At 42.1% G+C, this 22412-nt stretch overlaps 1 protein-coding gene across 3 annotated transcripts in view; it reads left to right on the top strand.

Annotated features, from left to right (window-relative positions):
• Positions 1–22412, top strand: part of CAB39L (calcium binding protein 39 like) — a 162765-nt gene that overhangs the window by 42583 nt on the left and 97770 nt on the right. For all 3 annotated transcript variants that reach the window (XM_077484243.1, XM_077484244.1, XM_077484245.1), the window contains exons 2-3: positions 15894–16032; positions 21551–21715. In XM_077484243.1, coding sequence (XP_077340369.1) covers positions 15922–16032; positions 21551–21715 — 276 coding nt within the window. In that variant the 5' untranslated portion in view covers positions 15894–15921. The remainder of the gene's footprint in view (positions 1–15893; positions 16033–21550; positions 21716–22412) is intronic.

The raw sequence follows: 22412 nt of genomic DNA, 5'->3' as shown, positions 1-22412 counted from the left end.
CATAAAATATTGCAACAACCGCTATTTTATTCCCTAGGATCTCTGCTAAAAAAATATATATAATTTTTGGGGGGTCTAAGTGATTTTCTGGCAGAAAATACAGGATTTTTACTTGTAAGCAACAAGTGTCAGAAAAGATTTAGTCTTTAAATGGTTAAACTGAGAACTTCTACACACAGAGATGACTTCATTCATTCAAGTGTAAACATTGTATCTTTCTGTTCTTTTCTTGGCAGCCTGCCCAGAGAGGAGGAAAGACGTTTCTATGACGACTCAGGCAACTTACACTGACTTCTATTACAGAAGTCATTTCAAAGTCCCGCTGTAGTTCTAAATCGGCTTTTTATCAGCACAATCGGCCGATGCCGATTATTTAAAAAACTGCAAATATCGGCCGATATATCGGTCGACCTCTACCCTCAATTAACTGTAGCTCCCCAGTGTTGGCAGCACTCATGCAGTCCCAGACCATGACACTCCCACTACCATGCTTGAATGTAGACAAGACACACCTGTCTCTGTACTCCTCACCTGGTTGCTGCCACACATTCTTGACACCATCTGAACCAAATACATTTATCTTGGTCTCATCAGACCACAGGACATAGTTTCAGTAATCCATGTCCTTAGTCTGCTTGTCTTCAGCAAACTGTTTGCGGGCTTTCTTGTGCATCATCTTTAGAAGAGGCTTTCTTCTGAGATGACAGCCATGCAGACCAATTTGATGCAGTGTGCGGCGTATGGTCCGAGCACTGACAGCCTGACCCCCCCCCCCCCCCATCCCTTCAACCTCTGAAGCAATGCTGGCAGCACTCGTACGTCTATTTCCCAAAGACAACCTCTGCATATGGCGCTGAATACATGCATTCAACTTCTTTGATCGACAGTGGTGAGGCCTGTTCTGAGTGGAACCTGTCCTATTAAACTGCTATGTGGTTTTGGCCACCCTGCTGCAGCTCAGTTTCAGGGTGTTGACAATCTTCTTATAGCCTAGGCCATCTTTATGTACAGCAACAATTCTTTTTTTTTTTTTTTTCAGATCCTCAGAGTTTTTTGCCATGAGGTGCCATTTTTGAACTTCCAGTGACCAGTATGAGAGAGCGAGAGTGATGACGCCAAATTTAACACACCTGCTCCCCATTCACACCTTAGACCTTGTAACACTAACGTCACATGACATCGGCGAGGGAAAATGGCTAATTGGGCCCAATTTGGACATTTTCACTTAGGGGTGTACTCACTTTTTTGTTGCCAGCGGTTTAGACATTAATGGCTGTGTGTTGAGTTATTTTGAAGGGACAGGACATTTACTGTTATACAAGCTGTACACTCACTACTTTACATTGTAGCAAAGTGTAATTTCTTCAGTGTTGTCACATGAAAAGATATAATAAAATATTTACAAAAATGTGGGAAATTTCTCTCTCATAATATTAGTGGGAAAGAAGGGTAAGCTAATGTATATTGCATAATTTTTAGTTGTATGTGGTTATTATAAAGACATCCCTCATCGGAATGCCAAAGGTTATCTATTTGCGTTGATGAAGATTATGTAATTTTGTATATTGGCAGAGTCCAGAGATATAGATTGCTTTAGTTGGATATGCGCCTGTAATTACATGAATTATTGACATTCCAACCATTCGATTTAGAATGAAGGTGAAATGTTTAAAATAACTCTGCATTAGTTTGCACTATTTCCGTGAAGCCCTGAGGGAGTTAGATACGACTTGTAGTTCAACATCAACAATGTGCCACTCAACTGCATTTTCCCATTGACAGTGGAAATACATGTGAGTGATCGCAATTAGCTGTGGGAGTCTGCAGCCCCCCATCGTATAAAATAGGTCCCGCAGCTAATGACTGGGAACCACCCGCTAAGGTTTTTGCATGCAAACCCTGTCGCGTGCATTCGCAAGTGTGAATGTAGATTGAAGTTTAAGTTCACCTTTACAGAAAATCTGAACTTGCACTGGACCCCCCTCCCCGGTCCCGCTGTACCTGAAGCTGGCGATCACTCACTAGGAAAAATCGGGTGGCCACTTCACAGGTCCAGGCATTTGAAATTCCTGCGGCTTTCTTTCTTCTCCCCGCTGACAGGACGGGCTAGACGGGTTCTGATGGATGGCGCCAACCAATTAGGATGCCTCCTATACATACATTTTTATGAGATACATTTAGGAGATTAAGCAGTAAGGGATTTCAAATCCCCAGGCTGGTAAAGCGGCGACCCAATGTCTCCCAGCGGGTAGTCACCAGCTTTAGGTACAACGGAACCAGGGAGGGGGTGGGGAGAGGTTCCAGTGTAAGTTCACCTTAGTGGTTTTCTGTAAAAGAGAACTTACCCTTTGCCCTGGCACCCAACTTGTGACCATTTAGCACTTTGTGTGAACCTCCGGGTCCCTGAAGACCCCAATTAGTGTTTCCGTATTGCCCTGTTATAGCAGTGACTTCTAACAGGCTCGTGTAGGCTCCAACAACTGCTATAGCATGTTCACAGTCTCAGACACTCGCCCGCAGCCTGTCTGGAGGGTCTGACTTTCTTTTGTACCATATCTGAAATCTCTAACCATTTCTTGTAGCATGTCTGCAGTCTCTGATCATCTCTTGTATCCTTTCTGCAGTCTCTGGACATCTCCTGTGTTATGTCCAAAGTCTCTGACCATATCTTTTATCAGGCCAATAGTCTTTGACAATATCCTGTGGTGTCTGCTGTCTCTGACACTAAATATTCACAGAATTTTATGTGCAGCTCTTTGGAGGCATTGAGGGCCACAGTTGAGCCCCCCCACCCCCATATCAAGAAAGTTGGCCTAAAGAAAGGAAATTGTGCCAAGGTAAATAAGAATTTTCTCAGGTATTTTGTTGCCTGTGGTCCTGTTGCAGAGATTCTCCCTCACTACTTGTTCTGATGACTGTTCTGGGGCACCAATGGTAATTGTACTGTAAGTGCGCTTGTCATTTGTATGTCCACTGACTGCATTTCAATATTGAAAGCTGCAATGCTTCTAAATGGGTCTATTGGTAAAGTAGGGAGCCAGAGGAATAGTCCTAGTTCTGTAGATCAGATGGGGGAACCATGGCTGACAACACTGCTTGGACTTTCAGTTGCAGCAGAGGCAGCGTTGTCAGCTCACTACAGAACGTTAGAAACTCAATGTATTTCTGGCAAGATTAACAGAAAATTTTCTGTACGTGAAGTGTTTTTAAAGAAACAAAACATGGGAAAATGTACAAGTCCACTAGAGACAGTATTTATCTTTGCCTTGCTTAAAGAAAACCCCATATAAAGTTACCATAATATCTGTATTGTAATTCATTGCTGTTAAAAATGACCATTCTAATGTTTTCAGCAGCTGCTATTTTCTTAAAATGGCAAAAAAATGTATTAAAATAAATGTTGCTTTTTTGCAATATGGTAAACTAAGGCTAAGGTTACACTTGTGTTGTGTAGGTGTTTGAGCCACATTTTTAACAACCCCCTTAAGTGGCAAGGGCATCCAGACAAGGTTTGCACAAAAACCACAGAAAGGAAAGGAGTGGTGTTCATGTGTGGCCTGCCTGTATTTACATTCTATAATACAGCGGTCCCCAACCATTCTAGTGCCAGGGATTGGTTTTGTGGCGGCTAGTTTTTACGGTGGGGGGGGGGGGGGGGGGGATATTGTTGCCATTCACTGATAGGGTTTTCACAGGGATCTCTGTGCAGTCAAACCTCTTTGCTAATGATCTGTATTTACATTAGCAGAGAGGTTTGACTGCCCAGAGATTTCTATGGAAACGCTATGAGTAAGAAGATCACTGCACAGAGCTCAAACTTAGATCACCAGGCTCCTACATCCATTCATCTGTCCTCACCTTGCACCTGGTAGAAGGTGGTTTTCCCAAGTGTTTATTGTTCCCCAGGGTGTCAGAAGGAGTAGAGTAGCCAACGCTTATTGACAGGGGGCGAAGCTTCACACGCTCGCTGCTCACCCACTGCTGTGGGGCTCCAATACAGGGCTATTATATTAAATTGCCGCACAGCAGGGAGTGTTTGGCAAGTGAATAATTTTATCTGCACTCAACTGTGTGCAATGCGCAGAGTTGTGATACAGGCTTTTAGACTCGGTTCACACTGGGACGACTTGTCAGGCGACTTAGCCACCTGACAAGTCACGTTCCGTTCTGTACAATGGAACCGTTCTAATAGGAGCGACTCAAGTCGCTCCGACTTAGAAAAAGGTGCCTGTACTAATTTGGGGGCTACTTGAGGCTGCTGTTGTGTGCAGGTCGCCTGAGGCAGTCGCGCTGCAAGTCGTTCTGCCTCAGTGTGAACCGGTGTTGTGTCGCATACTGTCCCCCGTCGGATAATGTCCACCCTGTACTGCACTTGCGCAGTACGGAAGACAAGGAGACACTGAAAGTTTCTGAAGATGAACGGCACCTGCGCACTGAGTCCAGGTTCAAGCCTCACTATCCAAGTGGACATAGAGTTAGAATAAAAAATTGCAGAGCGAAGCCGTGCCCGAAGCATGGCGAGCGGCCGTCTTGCTAAGTGCTACCATATGTCCACTTGGATGGTGGGGCTTGAACCTGGACTCATTGTGCAGGCGCCGTTCATCTTCAGAGACTTTCGGAATCTCCTTGGCCTCCGTACTGCGCAAGTGATGCGCCTGCACAGTACGCGGCGGACACTATCCGATGGGGGGGGACAGTTTTTGACAGAACACCTCTTAGGGTTTAAAGTACCGTATATACTCGAGTATAGGTTGATCCGAATATAAGCCGAGGCCCCTAATTTACCACAAAAAAAATGGGAAAACGTATTGACTCATGTATAAGCCGAGGGTGAGACATGCCTGTCCATCCCTGTGTGTACAGCCTACCTGTGTCCTGTGCCTCTTTGTCCTTCTGCAGCGATCTGCATGTAAAAACATACGGCGGCCATGCCAGGATCGCCGCACCTCTTCTCCTCGTCTGTGACAGACGGCGGCCATTCCACTGTTCAAAAGCCACGCCTCCGTCTGTGATAGGCGGAACACTCAATTTCCCAGCAGTCAGTGTTCCGCCTATCACGGACATCCTCTCATCCTCGTCCGTAGTATGAGGATGAGCGGATGTCCGTGATAGGCGGACCACTGACTGCTGGGAAATTGAGTGTTCCGCCTATCACAGACAGGGAGGCGTGGCTTTTGAATAGTGGAATGGCCGCCGTCTGTCTGCACGACACGCTGATCGGGTAGACAGGCGGCGGTGACTCGAGTATAAGCAGAGGGGGGCACTTTCAGCCTAAAAAAAGGGGCTGAAAATCTCGGCTTATACTCGAGTATATACGGTAGGCAGTGAGGAGGCGACATAATGCCTCCCTGCCACATTTGAAATGTGCGCCGCTATATTGCAAATCGCTCTTCAGTGGACATGGTTAATGTAAATGAGCCCTTTGGGTGTTTACCAGAAGAAACTAAATTCCCTGCTTGTGTGATTGGCTCAGTGCTTTCCCCAATAGTTGGAGCTTAAAGTGTTACTAAAACAAGAACCTGCATTCACTATTCACTATGGATACACATGTATATGCAATAATTTTAGTAAATATAAACTGATGATTACCTTTTCTGATCAACAGTATATAGCAGTCTTGGGACTTTTATCAGTTCCTAGTAAACCTTGTAGGGGGAGTTTTCATTCTCCCCTGATCCTCTGTCTGTACAGTGCTGATTGGCCCTGTGCTGATCACATGCATTCTCCCAAGAAAAAACAAAACAAAAACTCTAGCAATACTCACCAAACTGATGTGCAGCCCGTCCCCTGGCTCTGTAAATAGTTTTTTTTTTTGGCAGACAGTGAAAGAGGAGAAGGATTAGAGAGCCAGGATCAAATAGCCTTTATACACAATGCAGAGGATTAACCCCTAAGGTTCCACAGTGAGTATAACAAGCATGCTTTACTGCATATACAGACTAATTTTACTGTTGTTCGTTTATTAACGCTTATAATAAAGACAAACCCACCCACTCCCATTAGTTGCTTCAGATGAAGGGAATCTACTAATCTGCAGTAAAGTTTATTTTTATATAATTTATGTAATATAATATGTTTACTAATGTCCCAAGTACCTAAGAGTTAAAGAATTAGAATATACAATGTACAGGCGCATCTAAAAAAAAAAAAAAAAAAAAAAAAAGGTAGGGCAGAAGTGCAGGGAGGTTACATTGGTGGAGCAGACGTGCAAGGGGGTTACATCGGTGGGGCAGATGTGCAGGGGGTACAGTGGCGGGGAAAAGGAGAAAGGAGGTATATTGGTGGGACAGACGAGCAGATGGGTTGTGTTGGGACAGGTGAAAAGGTGGTTCAGCGGTGAGACAGAAGAGCATGGGGGGTACAGTGGTGGGGCAGATGTGCCGGGTAATACAGTGGGGGGACAGATTTGCAGGGGGTAGAGTGATCTGAGGAATGGAGGTACAGCAATTGTGGCTGATCTAAGGCATGAGAGTGCAGGATGCAAGCTGCAGTTTACACCATTTACTTTATAAAAAAAATCTTTTTCGTGTTTAATAGTGTGACGTTACCATTTTTTTGTTATAAAATCGGCACGCTCTATTTCTGTGAAAACATTTTTCGGCACACTGTGCTCAAATGTTTACCTACCCCTGTTGTAGACTCATGGTGTTGCACTCTAATTAGCTAATTAACTCAAAACATCTGTAAATGTTCCCTGAACCTTTAAATGGTCGCTCAGGCTGGTTCAGTAGGTTAGACAATCATGGGGAAGACTGCTGACTTTACAGTTGTGCAGAAGACAGGCATTGACACCCTCTACAAGGAGGGTAAGTCGCAAAAGGTTGTTGCTAAAAAGCTGGCTGTTCAGAGTGCAGTATCCAAACACATTAATGGAAAGTTGAGTGGAAGGAAAAAATGTGGTAGAAAAAGGTGCACAAGCAACAGTGATAACCACAACTTTGAGAGAATTGTGAAGATTCAAAAGGAGTGGACTACGGCTGGTGTCAGAGCTTCAAGTACCACCAGACACAGACGTTGCCAGGACATGGGCTACAACTGTCACATCCCTTGTGTCAAGCCACTCCTGAACTAGAGACGTCAGAAGCGTCTTACCTGCGCTAAGGAGAAAAAGAACTTGAATGTTGCTCAGTGATCCAAAGTCCTCTTTTTGGGTGAATGTAAATTTTGTATTTAATTTGGAAATCAAGGTCCCAGAGTCTGGAGGAAGAGTGGAGAGGCACAGAATCCAAGCTGCATGAGGTCCAGTGTGAAGTTTCCACAGTCAGTCCTCAAACTTCTTTGGAATGAGCATTTACGTGCTAGTTGCAGTCATGTGCACTGCTCTATGCACACTACAAATCCCATAGTCCCTAGTATGTCTTTGGAGTGAACAAGAGAGGGTGGCTGCGTTCCTACATACAGTGGGACAGGAATGTAAATCACAGAAGCAAAAGGAAATGAATTTGGAGATGAGAGCAATAGAAGGTACTAAAGACGAACTAGGTCCGACGGTCTTCCCCACGGACTTTCGGTGGAGGTCCAACAGACTTGGCCACACATGACTGGACTAAGTCCGTTTGAAATTCCATTCCTGTTGATTGTGATGCCGTAAATAGGACTAAACAAGGAAGTTCAATAGCCAGTAGCCAATAGCTACCCTTGCGTCGTATTTGTTCTATCGGCTAGCACACAGACTAACGGTTTTCCCGATATTTAGTCCGCCGAATAGATTTGAAACATGTTTTATTTGGTCCGTCTAACTTTTGGGGGAAAAAAGTCAGCTGGAGCCCACACACGATGAAAGTGTCCGACGGATTCCGGTCAGCCGGACCAAGTCTGCCGGAAAGTCCGATCATGTGTATGCAGCATAAGAATAGAATTTTGTTTTTGTTTTTACACCAGAGTTTAGTGTAACTTTAACTTTAGTAAGTCTCAATGGACAATTTGCAACCAAACACTGAAACCATTTGCGAAAGTTAAACAGAACTTAATGTTGAGGTATAATTTGTTAGCAATGTTGTATTTTTTTGTTCATAGAATTTAAAGAACATATAATTAGTTTGATATATACCTTGTGTGATTTCAGTAGCACTGCTGTTAGCTAATTGTGTTTTTGTTATCCACAGTATAGCGACACAGTATAAATCTACTGATTCTACTGCTCTGTAATTAGAGGGGAGGAATCAGACACCAATAAACTGACAGAGCTGTTAGCGCTGAGATTGACAGTGTGAAACGTATCTCATTATTGACTCCAGCTTCCCCATCAGAAACGGCTTTGAAAAAAGAATTGAGCTGTGGAGAAATAAAAAAGGCAGGCAGAAAGTGAAGGATTAGTCACCGGTATTGCCTGTGGTTTGCCTTCAACTGATCCTTACCCATTACTGATTTTACCTTGCCTTGTTCTGAAATCTGTTTCAGAAAAGGTAATTTGTGAAAGGGTTGGCAAGGCTCCATGTTTGCTGGCTGCAGCAGTTGGACTCCAACTCCTGGAACCTAAACAACCCCTCAGTTTTATCTCTAGGCCGCTTGAGAGCTTTTTCAAGACTCCCATTTTCAGCTGCTCAAGAAACTTCTAATTCAGCTCATACATGGTTTGGATCAGCTCTGCTTAGCTGCTTTATCTAGAAGATAAACTACATTCTTAAATGGCCTTGCCATCCTTAAAAAGTGGACCCTTGCTGATGGAAACATGGCATGTGTATACATATAGGCTTTCTATCTAGCCTTTGTGTACAAATCATTTACGGTAACGGAGAAAATATTACTGACCATCCCTGCTTTAGGGATTTCCATTGGGGGAAGAGTTGTGTATGGCTGGGGATTACTGATGTTCAACTTTATTGCTCGCTTTATTGGTGGATTTTACCTTGTCGGTGGTATCATGGGGCCTTTGGTTATTAGATATCTGAACTTACAGTTAAAATGACATTTGGGCACAGTTTAGTGACTATTTGTAACTGGCATAGGTATTTAAGCTCAAAATGCGATCATGTTGTTTGCTGTTATGATGGAATAAGTATACAGTTTAATAACCCAAAAAAAGTTAGTGGCCTTGCCCATTCTAAAATTATATTTCAGAGTCTTTATGGTGCGGGATCCTTTGTGTGAATAGTTTTGTATGTTACTATTTATGCCAATGCTTATTAGAAATCAGAAAATCTCCACGTTCACAGTGGCAAACTGTGAGGAAAACAGCATTATTTTGCCTGCATATGCAGTGATTAAAGGCAGGGATATTCCCTGAATCAACCATACCTATGCATATTAGTATTCAGTTATATTATGTGCATTTAGGAAAGAATTCAGGCCTTTGTTTTTATTTATTTATCTACTGAGCAGGCCAGGGCCAGTGATGACCTTAAGGTGAATAACTCAACACCCAGTTTACTATATGGACCACTTATGTATTTAATAGGGCTGTGGAAATTAAAGATTAATTCCTTGATTAATCGATTAATTTTTTTTTAATTTTGATTGGTCTTCAGGGAGTTCCGTCGGAGATCTGGTGACGTCATGGACATCGACGTCACTGGAGTCCTCCCCCCTTCGCCAAGTGCCTCTGTCTGCTAACAAAAGGAAGGGGGGAGGAGTCCGGTGATGTTGAAGTTCTGATTGAATGTAACACGTACGGGGGAGGAGCTACGAATTACGTCACCTGTTGCTGCCCTACGGAACTTACACGATTGTCTGTTTTACATGCTGTGTTTTTATCATCTCTATATGAGTAGTTTTGTGTTTGAACACAAAAATGTAATCTTATACTTAAGCGGTGAGCACTTAGATCTTTTCTTTCTACCCGTGACCTGACGTCCTTGCTGAGATTTAAGGAGACGTGAGAGAAGTTTATGGTCTGTGTTAACCGTTTTCATATCCGCTTGCATGACCACCTGTTTGCACAGGGGTCCATGCCATAAGGTGAGAGTGATTAGTTAGACCGGAGGGTGAGGAATTGTCACGCAACTGTGGGGGAAAAAATTACATCAGTGCTACAGTAATGTATTTGTGTGAACTGTGAAGTTAAGTCATGGATTGTGGAAACTAACTAGTGACAGGTGATTGTATATAGTGTATACCACATTTACCAAATTAATTTTTTTGTTAGAAATTCAGCTCCCAGAAGGTATTATCTGCATGAATGGAATTCTCTCTAAATGGCTGTTCTTATACTTTTAAAATCTTCATGGCAAAATTTTAAATTTTCCATCGATTTCAGGCATTACATACATGAAAATATAGTAGTAGGATGATGGGTATTTCATAATACATTTACTAGGATTGCATCACCAAAAAAGTTCCAAGAAAGGGCTCTAAAATTGTAATGCTTATTTCACCATTAAGACAATTGTTTTGCTACTAAAAACAAATTGCATCGTGACCTATGTGACCTGTTTTGATTATTTTTGGGACTGCTCAAAGTAGAGGCGAAAGCATATCCCCTGTGTCCCAGAATATGGGGTGCAGGCTTGTCCTAATACCAGTCCCCAGGGGGTTAGTAAATGTAAAGAGTAAAGGTTCACCGCTACTCCAGACCACCCCAGGTAAATAAACGATAAAGAGCGGCCTCAGCCTTCATGTCTTCACCAAACCCTACACCCTAATGCATTTCGCCCCGAAATGCCAGATTCTGGGGTTTGGTGAAGACATGAAGGCTGAGGCCGCTCTTTATCGTTTATTTACCACAGGTGGTCGGGAGTAGTGGTGATCCTTTCCTCTTTACACAGTGACCTATGTTGTTTTAAATGCAAGTTATGTAGCACTGAAAAGTGTAGGTTCAGAATGTCAGCTCCAGCTCCAAGTTCCAGAGCACAACTGTATTCTAATTCCAGCTCCAATAACTCGGCAACAGTTCCAGAGCCGTCATCCGTGCCTCTCCTGTAATTCAGCACCAGTTCCACATTTATCTGCAAAATTGTGATCAGCGTTGCTCCAGCTCTAGTAACCCAGCGCCAGTTGTGGACTTTTTTTTTGTTCTTTTAAAATGTGTTACATTCCATTCCAGCTCAAAGAAAGCCAGCTCCAAGCAGTAATTCTCAACCAGGGTTCCTCCAGAGGTTGCTAGGGGTTCCTTCAGTATTAGGCAATTTCTTCCTCTCAGATAAGTTCCCACTCACACCATTGATCTTTTTAGCTATCTGTAAGGAGGTAATTCTTCCCAATGACCACAAGTGTAAGGACCATTCTTCCCACTGACCATCACACTAATATATCATGAGTTGTATATTTCTAGTTTTTAGCAGGGGTTCCCTGAGACCGGAGAACTATTTCAAGGGTTCCTCCATGTTGAAAAGGTTGAGAGTCTGCTCTAGAGCCTTATTTTGACAGCTCTAGTTTTTTATTCTTTTCCCTTGAGTTACACAGCCATGCATGATATTTCTAATTGGCTCTGTTGCCAATTGCAGGTCTAGAATTGTTTGATTTATAGCACAGATACAGCCTTTTCCAACCTCAGAGCTATTATGTCCTTGTATACATTCATTGACCGCCTAGTTTGTTACTAAACATTTTTAAAGGGTTCGTTAAGAGTATGACACCGCTACAGTACATGTGACACTTGATGCGTATATAGTTGTAAAGCCCATGTAATGAGTCGCTAAAGTTTCATTTAAATATTGTAAAATACGCATATAAACTACAAAGTAGATTAGAGTACCATTATTTATCTCAAGACCAGATTTTTATATAGTGAAATTAGTTGTGTGCTTAATAATAAAGGCCAAGTTCTAAGTGATTCATAATCCACAAAGAATATATATCACTTGAAATATGCAAACCTATCTTGTGTAAATCACAGTCTTATTTGGCTTAGTCACTACTGCAATGTATGTATAACACATATTTAATAAACTCTAGGGTTGCACCAATACCGGTATCGATGCCGATACTAAGCACTTTGTACTCATGCAAATGCTCCTATACCTGAAACCGATACCTTTGTGGTGCGATTTGAGCTCATACCAAATGAGTGGGCTCTAATCGCCCTGCAACACAGAAGCGGTGCGGTAAAGCACATGCGACAGGAATCGCACCGCATTCCTGTTCAAATCATTTAGTGCTTTCATATAATCACACCGTCTGAAACATCTGAATATTGGCTAAACAGCCATCAGGTGGGAAAGCACGTGCTGGTAACACCCATACTATTTATTGGCAGACGAAGTCTTAAAAAAGCCTTCTCAGCCCATGCAGAGCCATCTTAAAGAGGTACCACTAAAAATCACAGATCACCGCCATTACTAGTAAAAAAATAAATAAAAAATAATAATCATAAAAAGGCCATAAATCTTTCCCATGGTTTGTAGACGCTAGAACTTTTGTGCAAACCAATCAATATACGCTTATTGCAATTTTACTAAAAATATGTGAAAAAATATATATTGGCCTAAACTGATGAGGAAATTTGTTTTCTAAAAACATTTTTGGGGATATTTATTATAGCAAAAAGTAAAAAATATTTTTTTTTCAAAATTGTCGCTCTTTTTTTGTTTTTAAGCGCAAAAAATAAAAACTGCGGAGGTGATCTAATACCACCAAAAGAAAGCTTTATTTGTGGGGAAAAAAGGACACAAATTTAGTTTGGGTACAGCATTGCATGACCGCGCAATTGTCAGTTAAAATGACACAGTGCCAATATGTAAAAAGTGCTCTGGTCAGGAAGGGGGTAGAATCTTCCGGGGCTGAAGTGTTTAAGGACCAAGCCTATTTTTCAAACTTGTTTACAAGTTAAAATCTTTTTTTTTTTTTACTAGAAAATGACTTAGAACCTCCAAACATTATATATTTTTTTCTAACACCCTAGAGAATAAAATGGCAGTCATTGCAATACTTCGTCACACCGTATTTGCGCAGCAGTCTTACAAATGCAATTTTTTGGGAAAAAATACACTTTTTTGAATTCAAAAATAAGAAAACCGTAAAGTTAGCCCAATTTTTTGTTTTTATTTTGTGAAAGATAATGTTACGCCAAGTAAATTGATACCCGACATGTCATGCTTCCAAATTGCGCCCAATCCTGGAAAGGCAACAAACATTTACACTTGAAAATCTCCATAGGCGATGTTTAAAAAATTCTGCAGGTTACCAGTTTTGAGTTAGAGGAAGTCTTTTGCTAGAATTATTGCTCTTGTTCTAATGATCGCGGCGATACCTCACGTGTGGTTTGAACACTGTTTACATATGCAGGCACAACTTATGTAAGCCTGGAGGGAGGGGGCACTTTACTTTTTTTTTTTTTTTTTTTTTTTTTTTTATTTAAAAAAAAAAAAATGTCCCTTTTTAAGGCCGTTGGTCAGAAGTGACGTTCAAAGTCACTTCTCTCATCCAACATCATTGAGTCGAGTGGGGACCATTATTCCCTCACTCGACACAGTGCCTCAGAGGGGAAAGGATCGAATCATCTCTACCGTTACTGACGGCTCCGGTAAAAGGCGGAGACAATGGGGATGTGGCGAGACGGGGTTGGGCACCTCTCCCGCCACCAATAAAGTGATCTTGCGGCGAATCCGCCACAGAGACTACTTTAATCTGAAAGCAGACTGCCCGCCATTTAAGAATATACCAGGGTTATGGCAGCTATCTGCTGCCATAACAATGGTATTTAACATCAATGTATAATGTTGATGGGCGGTCCGGACATAGATAAGGACTGATACATATACTATAGCTAAGGACTTCGCTAGCGTTTCTGTCAGACAACTACATATTTAAAGTGGAACTACACTGCATCTGAGCACCGCAAAACAAAAACGCTATTTAAGTCAATTTTAATATTCAAAGCAAACTCCCCCATCCATACATGTCTCCAAGCTTTTTTTCGCTATCAAATCCCCCTTTAAACGCCTCCCTGGCATTTCTATCTGTGGCAATCTTGAGTAAGAGCAGACGATGTATGTAGCATATATCCATCTGCCCTTAGGTCATGCATGCAGGCCAGGAGGGTGGGCTTAGATAAGAAAACCCCTCCTTCCCTCCTGAAGACTCAGGGATGACTGGGACATATGACATCAGGCATGATACGTCCCGGTCATCCTAGGCATGCAAACCAGGAAGCAACTGAAGAAATGTTAAAAACAAGTAAATATGATCTACTTTCCTATCTATTTACTAATGTTACCAAATGTTAGCAGTTAGCAAAATAAGTATTAAAAATAATAAATTGCAAGTCTTGCAGGCGGCTGTGACATACAAAATGCCACCAAGTGTTTTGTCTGATCCTTTTATGCCATACAATGCAATTTCTTACGTTCTCCTAAGTGGATTTTGTGGTTGTAGTTTGTTTTGTTGTATTTATTGGCAACAATGGAACCAAAATCTCTATGTGGGTCAGATATAAATATTTACTAGGGTTGCTAGCCTTACTAAAAGACAAATAAGGAAGGTCAGCTTTAATGAAGCAAGCCTGTGCACTGGAACAGACAGATTGTGGTGTTTCCTCTTGAGATGTAATTTAAGCGCCTCCATGCAGCAAAAATGTTGGCATTCTTTGGTCTTTTTTTTGGCTGCTGCTACTTAACTTAATTTCAAAATTAAGACAGTTTCTCATTGATCCTGGGTGATAAATTAGGTTGGTATTAGTTTTTGGTTAGTATTATTGGGCTTGACACCTAAATTGTTCATTGATCAGTAGATTTTGCACTCAGAATTACAGGTGAAGACCTCTGTCCTTCCTGGAGTTGCTCTGGCCTGCTGCAGCTTTAACGTGACCAGCAAAATTGAGGCAGGCAGGTGTTAAAGCGGTGGTAAACCGCAGCATTTAAATAATAAAAAAAATCCCCTGCAAGGCAATGGCTTAATGTGCTAGTATGCATCGCATACTAGCACATTATGTAATACTTACCTTGGAACAAAGCCCTCCAGCGGTGTGCTGTCACCGCTGACAGGACTTTCATCTTCCCCTTGGTCTTTCTTCTGGGTTTGTGGCCTCTGGCTGCATGAGTGGGCAGGGCCGCGATGATGTCACTCTAGGCTCCATCAGCTCCAGCACAGTATGCTGGTCCTTCAGAGCACATGCGTCGGTTACATCACTGGCTGCATCCAGCCTGAATATCCCCTAAACACTGCAAGTTTAACCGCTTAAGGACCACCTCCTGCACATATACATCGGCAGAATGGTACTGCTGGGCACAAGCATGTACAGGTACATGGCTCTTTAAGTGCCCAGTCAAAGGTCGCGAGCGTGCCGGCGCGCTCGCGACCAGGTCCTGAGCTCCGTGGCAGCGGGACCTGCGGACCCGATCGCCACTGGTGTCTCGCGATCAGGTCACAGAGCTGAAGAACAAGGAGAGGTCTATGTAAACAAACCTCTCCCTGTGCTTCCTACTGTGGCTGTTACCGATCGTCTGTTCCCTGTTATAGGGAAAGATGATCAGTGACGTCACATGCCAAGCCACGTCCCCTAACAGTAAAAAAAAACACACACACTTCACACAAACCGAAAAGGTGATCAAATACCACCAAAAGAAAGCTCTATTTGTGGGAAAAAAAGTATGCCAACTTTGTTTGGGAACCACGTCGCACAACCGCGCAATTGTCAGTTGAAGCGACGCAGTGCCAAATCGCAAAAAGGGGCTTGGTCCTTTGGCTGCAAATTGGTCCGGGGCTTAAGTGGTTAAGAGATCTTCAATGTACCTACAGGTAAGCCTGATTGTGGGCTTAGCTGTAGGTACAAGTTCAACTACTTTACTACCACTTTAATAAGTTGTTTCTTTTCTTGTCTGGAAAGGGCAAAGATTGGCTCTTTAACACTGACATTTTGCAACAATCTTCCAACATTTGGATTGTTGCCAACTATAATATGAAGCCAGGTGGTCATCCAGTCATTGCTTTGGGACATCAAATTGACACAATTTGAATGCGTTTTAGCCTTGTGTAGCATTATGTTTATTTTGATGATTTTGCTTTTTTGTCTTTTTTAGTATTTCATTACATTAACATTCCAAAAAGATGAAAAAGATGCCATTATTCAGTAAATCACACAAGAATCCTGCAGAAATTGTGAAAACATTGAAGGATAATATGGTTTTATTAGAGAAGCAGGACAAGAAGACAGAAAAGGTAAAGCATATGTATTTTCTCTTTTTAACTATGTGACAACTCATTTGTTTAAACAGTTGGTAACCATTAAATATTTCACACAATTTACGTTTTCTCTGCCCAATGCACAGATGGGACATCGTGTCTGTAGCAACCAATGAAATTGAATTACTTTAACTATCTTTTATTTCTGTAGCCAAATGTATTTTTAGTATTCGATAGAGTAGGAAACAGTTACAATCCCTTTCTTGCTGTCTATTTCTCCAGTTAAGTTCCTCCACCCCAAACTGGCTCATCCATGTCTTTATGAACCTTGCTTTTGCAATGGTGCACAGTCGTGTTTGAAGTGGAAGGGGCCATTCCCAAACTGTTCCCATAAAGTTGGGAACATCAAATTGTCCAAAATGTCTTGGTATGCTGACGCCTTAACCGTTCCCTTCACTAGAACTAAGGGGCCAAGCCCAACCCCTGAAAAACAACCCCACACCATAATCCCCCCTCCACCAAATACATTGCACCAGTGCACAAAGCAAGGTTCATAAAGACATGTATGAACAAGTTTTGGTTAGAGGAATTTAACTGGTCTGCACAGGGTGGAGACTGCGAGCCAGGCCTTCTAGTCCACATCAGTGCCTGACCTCACAAATGAGCTTCTGGAAGAATGGTCACACATTCCCATAGACACAGTTTTGCACCTTGTGGACAGCCTTCCCAGAAGACATTAAGCTGTTCTAGCTAGCTGCAAGGGGTAGGCCAACTCAATGTCGAACCCTACAGACTAAGACTGGGGTGCCATTAAAGTTCATGTGCGTGTAGGCAGGCATCCTATTACTTTTGGTAATATAGTGTGTGTGTATGTGTCTACACACACACACACACATAAATATACATTTTTCTTTTTTCACTAGTGAACACAAGACTGCCGTTCTCATCTTCATAATATATTTAGAGGGGTGGGGGTAGAGACTCTTTGACCATCGGCTGGTCTGAAAACATCCCATATCCCAGTCACTGTCACCCAAACGGTGCAGGGTGGCGGGAGGAGCAGTTTGGCCAGAGTACAGGCTCAGTCCTGTGTAAAAGGAAGTGGCAGTATCACAAGGTATTTCACAGCAAAGGAAGCAATACAAAGAGAACAGGTTACTTTTTTTCATATAAGTAAATGATAATACAGACACATATCTGAAAAATGTGGCTGAAGCCATAAGATCAGTGTAATTGTCAGGCAAATGCCATTTTTAGAAGGAGGTCAGTAGTGGTAGCACCCATATTTATCTTCACACAGGTTTCCTTCATGAGAACTGTATGCTTGAGGTACCTAAGGGCAGTGGAATCAAGCATGTATGGCCAACTGCCCTCCTATGTTTGTTATAGTACCCGTACACTAACAAATATTTCACTGATGGTGACATGTCCTGTGAGATCATAGCATAAAATGCTCTGATTTACCTTCATTTGTATTATAATGGAATTATGAGTATACGTGAGTGGAGTATTATAGTTTTGAGGCAGAAAAAATATTCTTGGTTATATGAGCCAGTCTAAGGCCAGTTGCACATGGGTGTAAATAATTTACGGATGTTTGCTCAGAAACCTGTTTACAGAGTGGAAAAACTGCGTGTAAAGACCAGAGTAATGTTGGGTATATGTAAGCGCATAGAAGAGTCTTCTTTGTTGTACTATATGGGGAAGATAATTATTTGATCCCCTGTAGATGTTTTAAGTTTGCCCACTTACAAAGAAATGAAGGGTCTAAAAAAAAATGTCATAGGTGTATTTTAAATGATAGAGACTGGATATCAACCAAAAAGCCAGAAAAAACACAATACAAATGTTATAAATTGAGTTGCAGTTCAGGGAGTAAAAAGTAAAACATGACTTAGTACTTGATGGAGTAACCCTTGTTAGCAAGCACAGAGGTAAGGCGTTTCTGGTAGTTGGTTACCAGGTTTGCGCACATCTCAGGAGGGATTTTGATCCACTCTTCTTTACAGTTCTTCTCTAAATCCTTAAGGTTTTTTGGCTGTCTCATAGCAACTCAAAAGTTTCAGCTCCCTCCTTACATTTTCTATAGGATTAAGGTCTGGAGACTGGCTGGACCACTCTATGACCTTAATGTGCTTCTTCTTGAGCCACTCCTTTGTTGCCTTGGCGGTATATTTTGGGTCATTGTCATGCTGGAAGACCCATTCACAACCCATCTTCAGTGTTCTTGCTGAGGAAAGAAGGTTGTTATCCAAGATTGTACAATACATTGCCCTGTCCTTTGGCCTCTCAAAGTGACAAAGTCGGCCTGTACTTTTTAGCAGAGAAACAGCCTCAAACCATAATGTTTCCACCTCCATGCGTGACTGTATGGATGGTGTTGTTAGGGTCATAGTCAGAATTTTTCTTCCTTCAATCACAGTGGAGTTAATGCCCAAGAGCTCAATTTTGGTCTCATTTGACCACAGCACTTTCTCCCAATTTTTCTCTGAATCATTTAGATCTTTGGCAAACTTCAGACCGGCCTTCCGACATGTGCCTTCTTGAGGATGGGAACCTTGTGGGCGCTGCAGGTTTTCAATCTGTGGCAGCTTATTGTGTTACCAATGGTTTGTTTGGTGACTGTGGTCCCAAGTGCCTTGAGATCATTCACAAGCTCCTCCCCTGTAGTTCTAGGCTGATCCCTCACTTTTCTCATGATGATCATCTTTACCCCAAGAGGCAAAATCCTGCATGGAGCTCCAGACCAAGGGTGGTTGATGGTTATTTTGTATTTTTTTTCATTTGTGAATAATTACTCCAACAGTTGTCTCATTCTCAGCAAGATTCTTGCTGGTGGTCTTGTAGCCCATTCCAGCCTTATGCAGGTCTACTGTCTTGTTCCTGATGTCTTTTCACAGCTCTTTTCCCATGATGGTGAGGTTTGAATAGAAGAAAGATTCTGTGGACAGGTGTGCTTTTATACTCGTAACACATCTTTAGGAGCACTTTCTTAAATTGACAGGACTAATCTGTATACCACATGAGCACATGCTGTAGCCAGTCTGTGGGAGACAATTATTGTGAATTGGTAAAGGATCAAATACTTCTTTCACTCACTGAACTGAAGATCAATTTATAAAATTTGTACCATGTAGTGTTTTTTTCTGGGTTTTTGGTTGATATTCTGTCTCTATCATTTAAAATACACCTATGATAAAAATTATAAACCCTTAATTTTTTTGTAAGTGGGCAAACTTACAAAATTTGCAGGGGGTCAAATAATTATTTTCCCCACTGAATACTTGGGTAAACATGCCTGTAGACAAGTAAACATGCCTATGCGAGTAAATTACTACCGTCAAATGTAAAATGTTCTATTTTTGTTTTACTGCTCTATACTCAAGGCAGTATTACTAATCTTAACTGAGCTGTGTTCCATAGACATAGACAACAATGCATTTAATTTCAAGTCAGTAAAAACACAACATTATGTACTCCTGTGTGCAAGCTGCCGTAAATTACTCCTTTTATAACTTTTTTTTCCTGACGCATTCATGGCAGCACACACTAGGTTGTGACTCCGCCTCCACAACCTGACAGAATTGTTTAACTATAAAATTGAGAGACACCCTGCTTCATTGTCTTTTATTTTTTATTTTTATATTTATCCTTACCTGACAAGATTGGATGGAAATCGCAGGCCTCTCGCAGCACTCGCCCCAGCAGGGTCAAGCCTCTCCTGTTCTGTACAGTCCCTAAAGGAGCTTCTATGGAGGGAACCTCGATCTGGTGGTCTCAGTGGCATCTGCAAGACATTTCTGGCAATTGGCAAGCTTTAAACAAGCTTCAATTCTTGCACTGGTCTCCTACCTCCTGTCCTGCACGGTTGTTGTATACTTTACTTTTCGTTTTCTTCTAGGCTCTCTGAGCTTTGTTGTACTCTGGGAGCCGGGACTAGGGCTATCATGGCCCCCGCGTCTCTCTCCACGCTCTGCGTGGGTGGAGGTGATGCGGCTGGTTGGAGCCTTCTGCCCTATTCCAAGATGGCACTCGGACAGCCGGGCCGCTTCTGCGCATGCGGGAATCCATAATGGAGACAACAGCACCTGTGTCAGACAGGCCAACTCCAAGCACATCATCAGCAGCTCCCCTTCATACCTTAGAGCCAGAATCCCCTTCCGACAATGAAGATCCAGGAGTGTCAGCCGGGTTTGACTTCACCTTAGTTGAACCATTTGCAAAATCTGTCAAAGAGGCTATAGGTTGGTAGGAAGCTAAAGAAGCTCTCCCAAAGATTCGAAAATACTTCCCGAATTTAAAAAAAGAACCAGAAACTGTTCCTTTCATTGAAGAACTAGAAGATCTTATTAAGGACGAATGGGAGAGGTCGGATAAAAGGTCTATCCTTAATAACAGGCTAACGAAAATGTACCCCTTGAAAGAACCTGGGGTCAACCCCTTAATTCCTTATCGCCATTACATCTGTGAAGAGAGTTTCTGAAATATAAGCACTAATGATAACCGAACCCTACCTGATATTTAAACCTGATAGATTGGTACTGAGACCTTCAGACTTTTGTTTCATTCCCAAGGTGGCAACTTCATTTCATTATAATAAAGACATCATCCTTCCATCTTTCACGAATAATCAAGGTGAACCTCATGCGTTGGGCGTAAAATCAGTTCTCACCAATTATCTGGCAGCTACAACTCCCTTTAGAAAGACAGATACTCTCTTGGTAATTCTTCATGGATTCAGAAAACTTCTCGCACTATCAGGTCTTGGCTAGTCAAGTCCATCAAGAAGGCATATTCCATCCATCAGCTTGCAGTTCCTGAGGGCATCAAAGCTCACTCAACCAGGGCAGTGGCAACTTCGTGGGCAGCATACTGCAGGGTTTCACCAGAGACAATCTGCAAGGCAGCGACCTGGTCATACAGACATACCTACATAACCCACTATAGAATAGACTCTGCTCAGTTGACTACAGCAGACTTTGGGAGAACCATTGTTGGAGCCAATTCTAAATCATTATAAGGAATATATATTATTTTCTTGCACCCACCAGACTGGCGAGTTATTTTCCAGTGTGTGTTGCCATTAATTGCCTCTGGAAAATGTAAAATTGTATACTCGCCTTTCCTTAACCTTCCCTTCCTGACGCATCTTCATGGCAGCACACAGCAGCCCACCCGTTCTTAGATGGTAGATACAGAGAATGAAGCGGGGTGTGTCTCTTTCAATTTTATAGTTAACCAATCCTGTCAGGTTGGTAAGTCACAACTCAGTGTGTGCTGCCATGAAGATGTGTCAGGAATGGAAAATTGCGGAAAGTATACAATTTTCCATTTTCAGTACTGCTTCTGATTGCTAATAGAAATACATGTTCTCTGGTTCCTAAGACATCTTGCATACTAATGGATTTGTTTACTCCTGACATTTTTGTTGGCTTTCTAGTGCTTGTTTTATTGATTACTTATAAAAAGACATGTCCTTTGTTCAAAAAAATAAAAATAAAAAATCTTCTTTAAAATGTTAGTGTCTTACAGGTTGTTTTTCTGCATGTTTCAGGCATCTGAAGAGGTGTCCAAATCCCTCCAAGCCACAAAGGAAATTTTATGCGGTACAGGAGACAAGGAACCTCAGACCGAGACTGTGGCTCAGCTAGCACAGGAGCTCTACAATAGTGGCTTGTTAGTGACATTGATAGCCAACCTGCACCTCATAGATTTTGAGGTATGTATACATTCACCTTGCTACACAGGACACCTTTTTTATTGCTAGCTTGTAAAATGGCATATCCAGATGCACCTGATGAAACACCCTATGATCTCAGACCTCAGTTTCTGCCGTTTAAGGAGGTCTCGCACACAGTTCCTTGTTTTCCCTCTTCACAAGGCCATGACACCTTACAAAAAAGGTTGTTTTGAAATTGAATTGGGGCGTCAATTTAAGTGCAGATAGTTTAACGCTACCCAGCCAAAGAAAAGTCATAGACTGATGAGACTTTGCTGTGTCACTCTGCTCTCGCCTCCTTTTCCGCTACATGACTGTCTATAAATGGCACTCAACATTTTTTAAATTAGGAGCTGGGTGGAGGTATATACACGGCAGAGTTAGCCTTGCTTCAGGTCCCAAAGATGCGAAAATAACAATGCTTGCAGAGTTCAGAAGGTGTGTGACGCTTTGCAACTGCCTCCATTCACTTTTGTTAAAATGGGTTGCAAACTGGCCTATGTCATCTACCGCGCTTGAGTTGCCATTGAAAAGTGTCAAATATGATGACTTTCTGTTTTAACTTCGTAAAAAGAAAAAAAATCTCACAGGGTATTTTAGGAGTGTGCCTGAATGTAACTTTAATTTAAAGCGGAGTTCCAATTAAAAAAATAAATAACTACTGCAGCTGCTGACTTTTTTAATAATTAGTCCCAGG

The sequence above is a fragment of the Lithobates pipiens genome, unplaced genomic scaffold (assembly GCF_037356315.1).
Source record: "Lithobates pipiens isolate NorthernLeopardFrog02 unplaced genomic scaffold, aLitPip1_a1.2 Scaffold_16, whole genome shotgun sequence".
Lineage (NCBI taxonomy): Eukaryota > Metazoa > Chordata > Amphibia > Anura > Ranidae > Lithobates > Lithobates pipiens.
The sequence above is the reverse complement of the archived record's forward strand: the minus strand, read 5'-3'. Positions and strand labels throughout refer to the sequence as shown.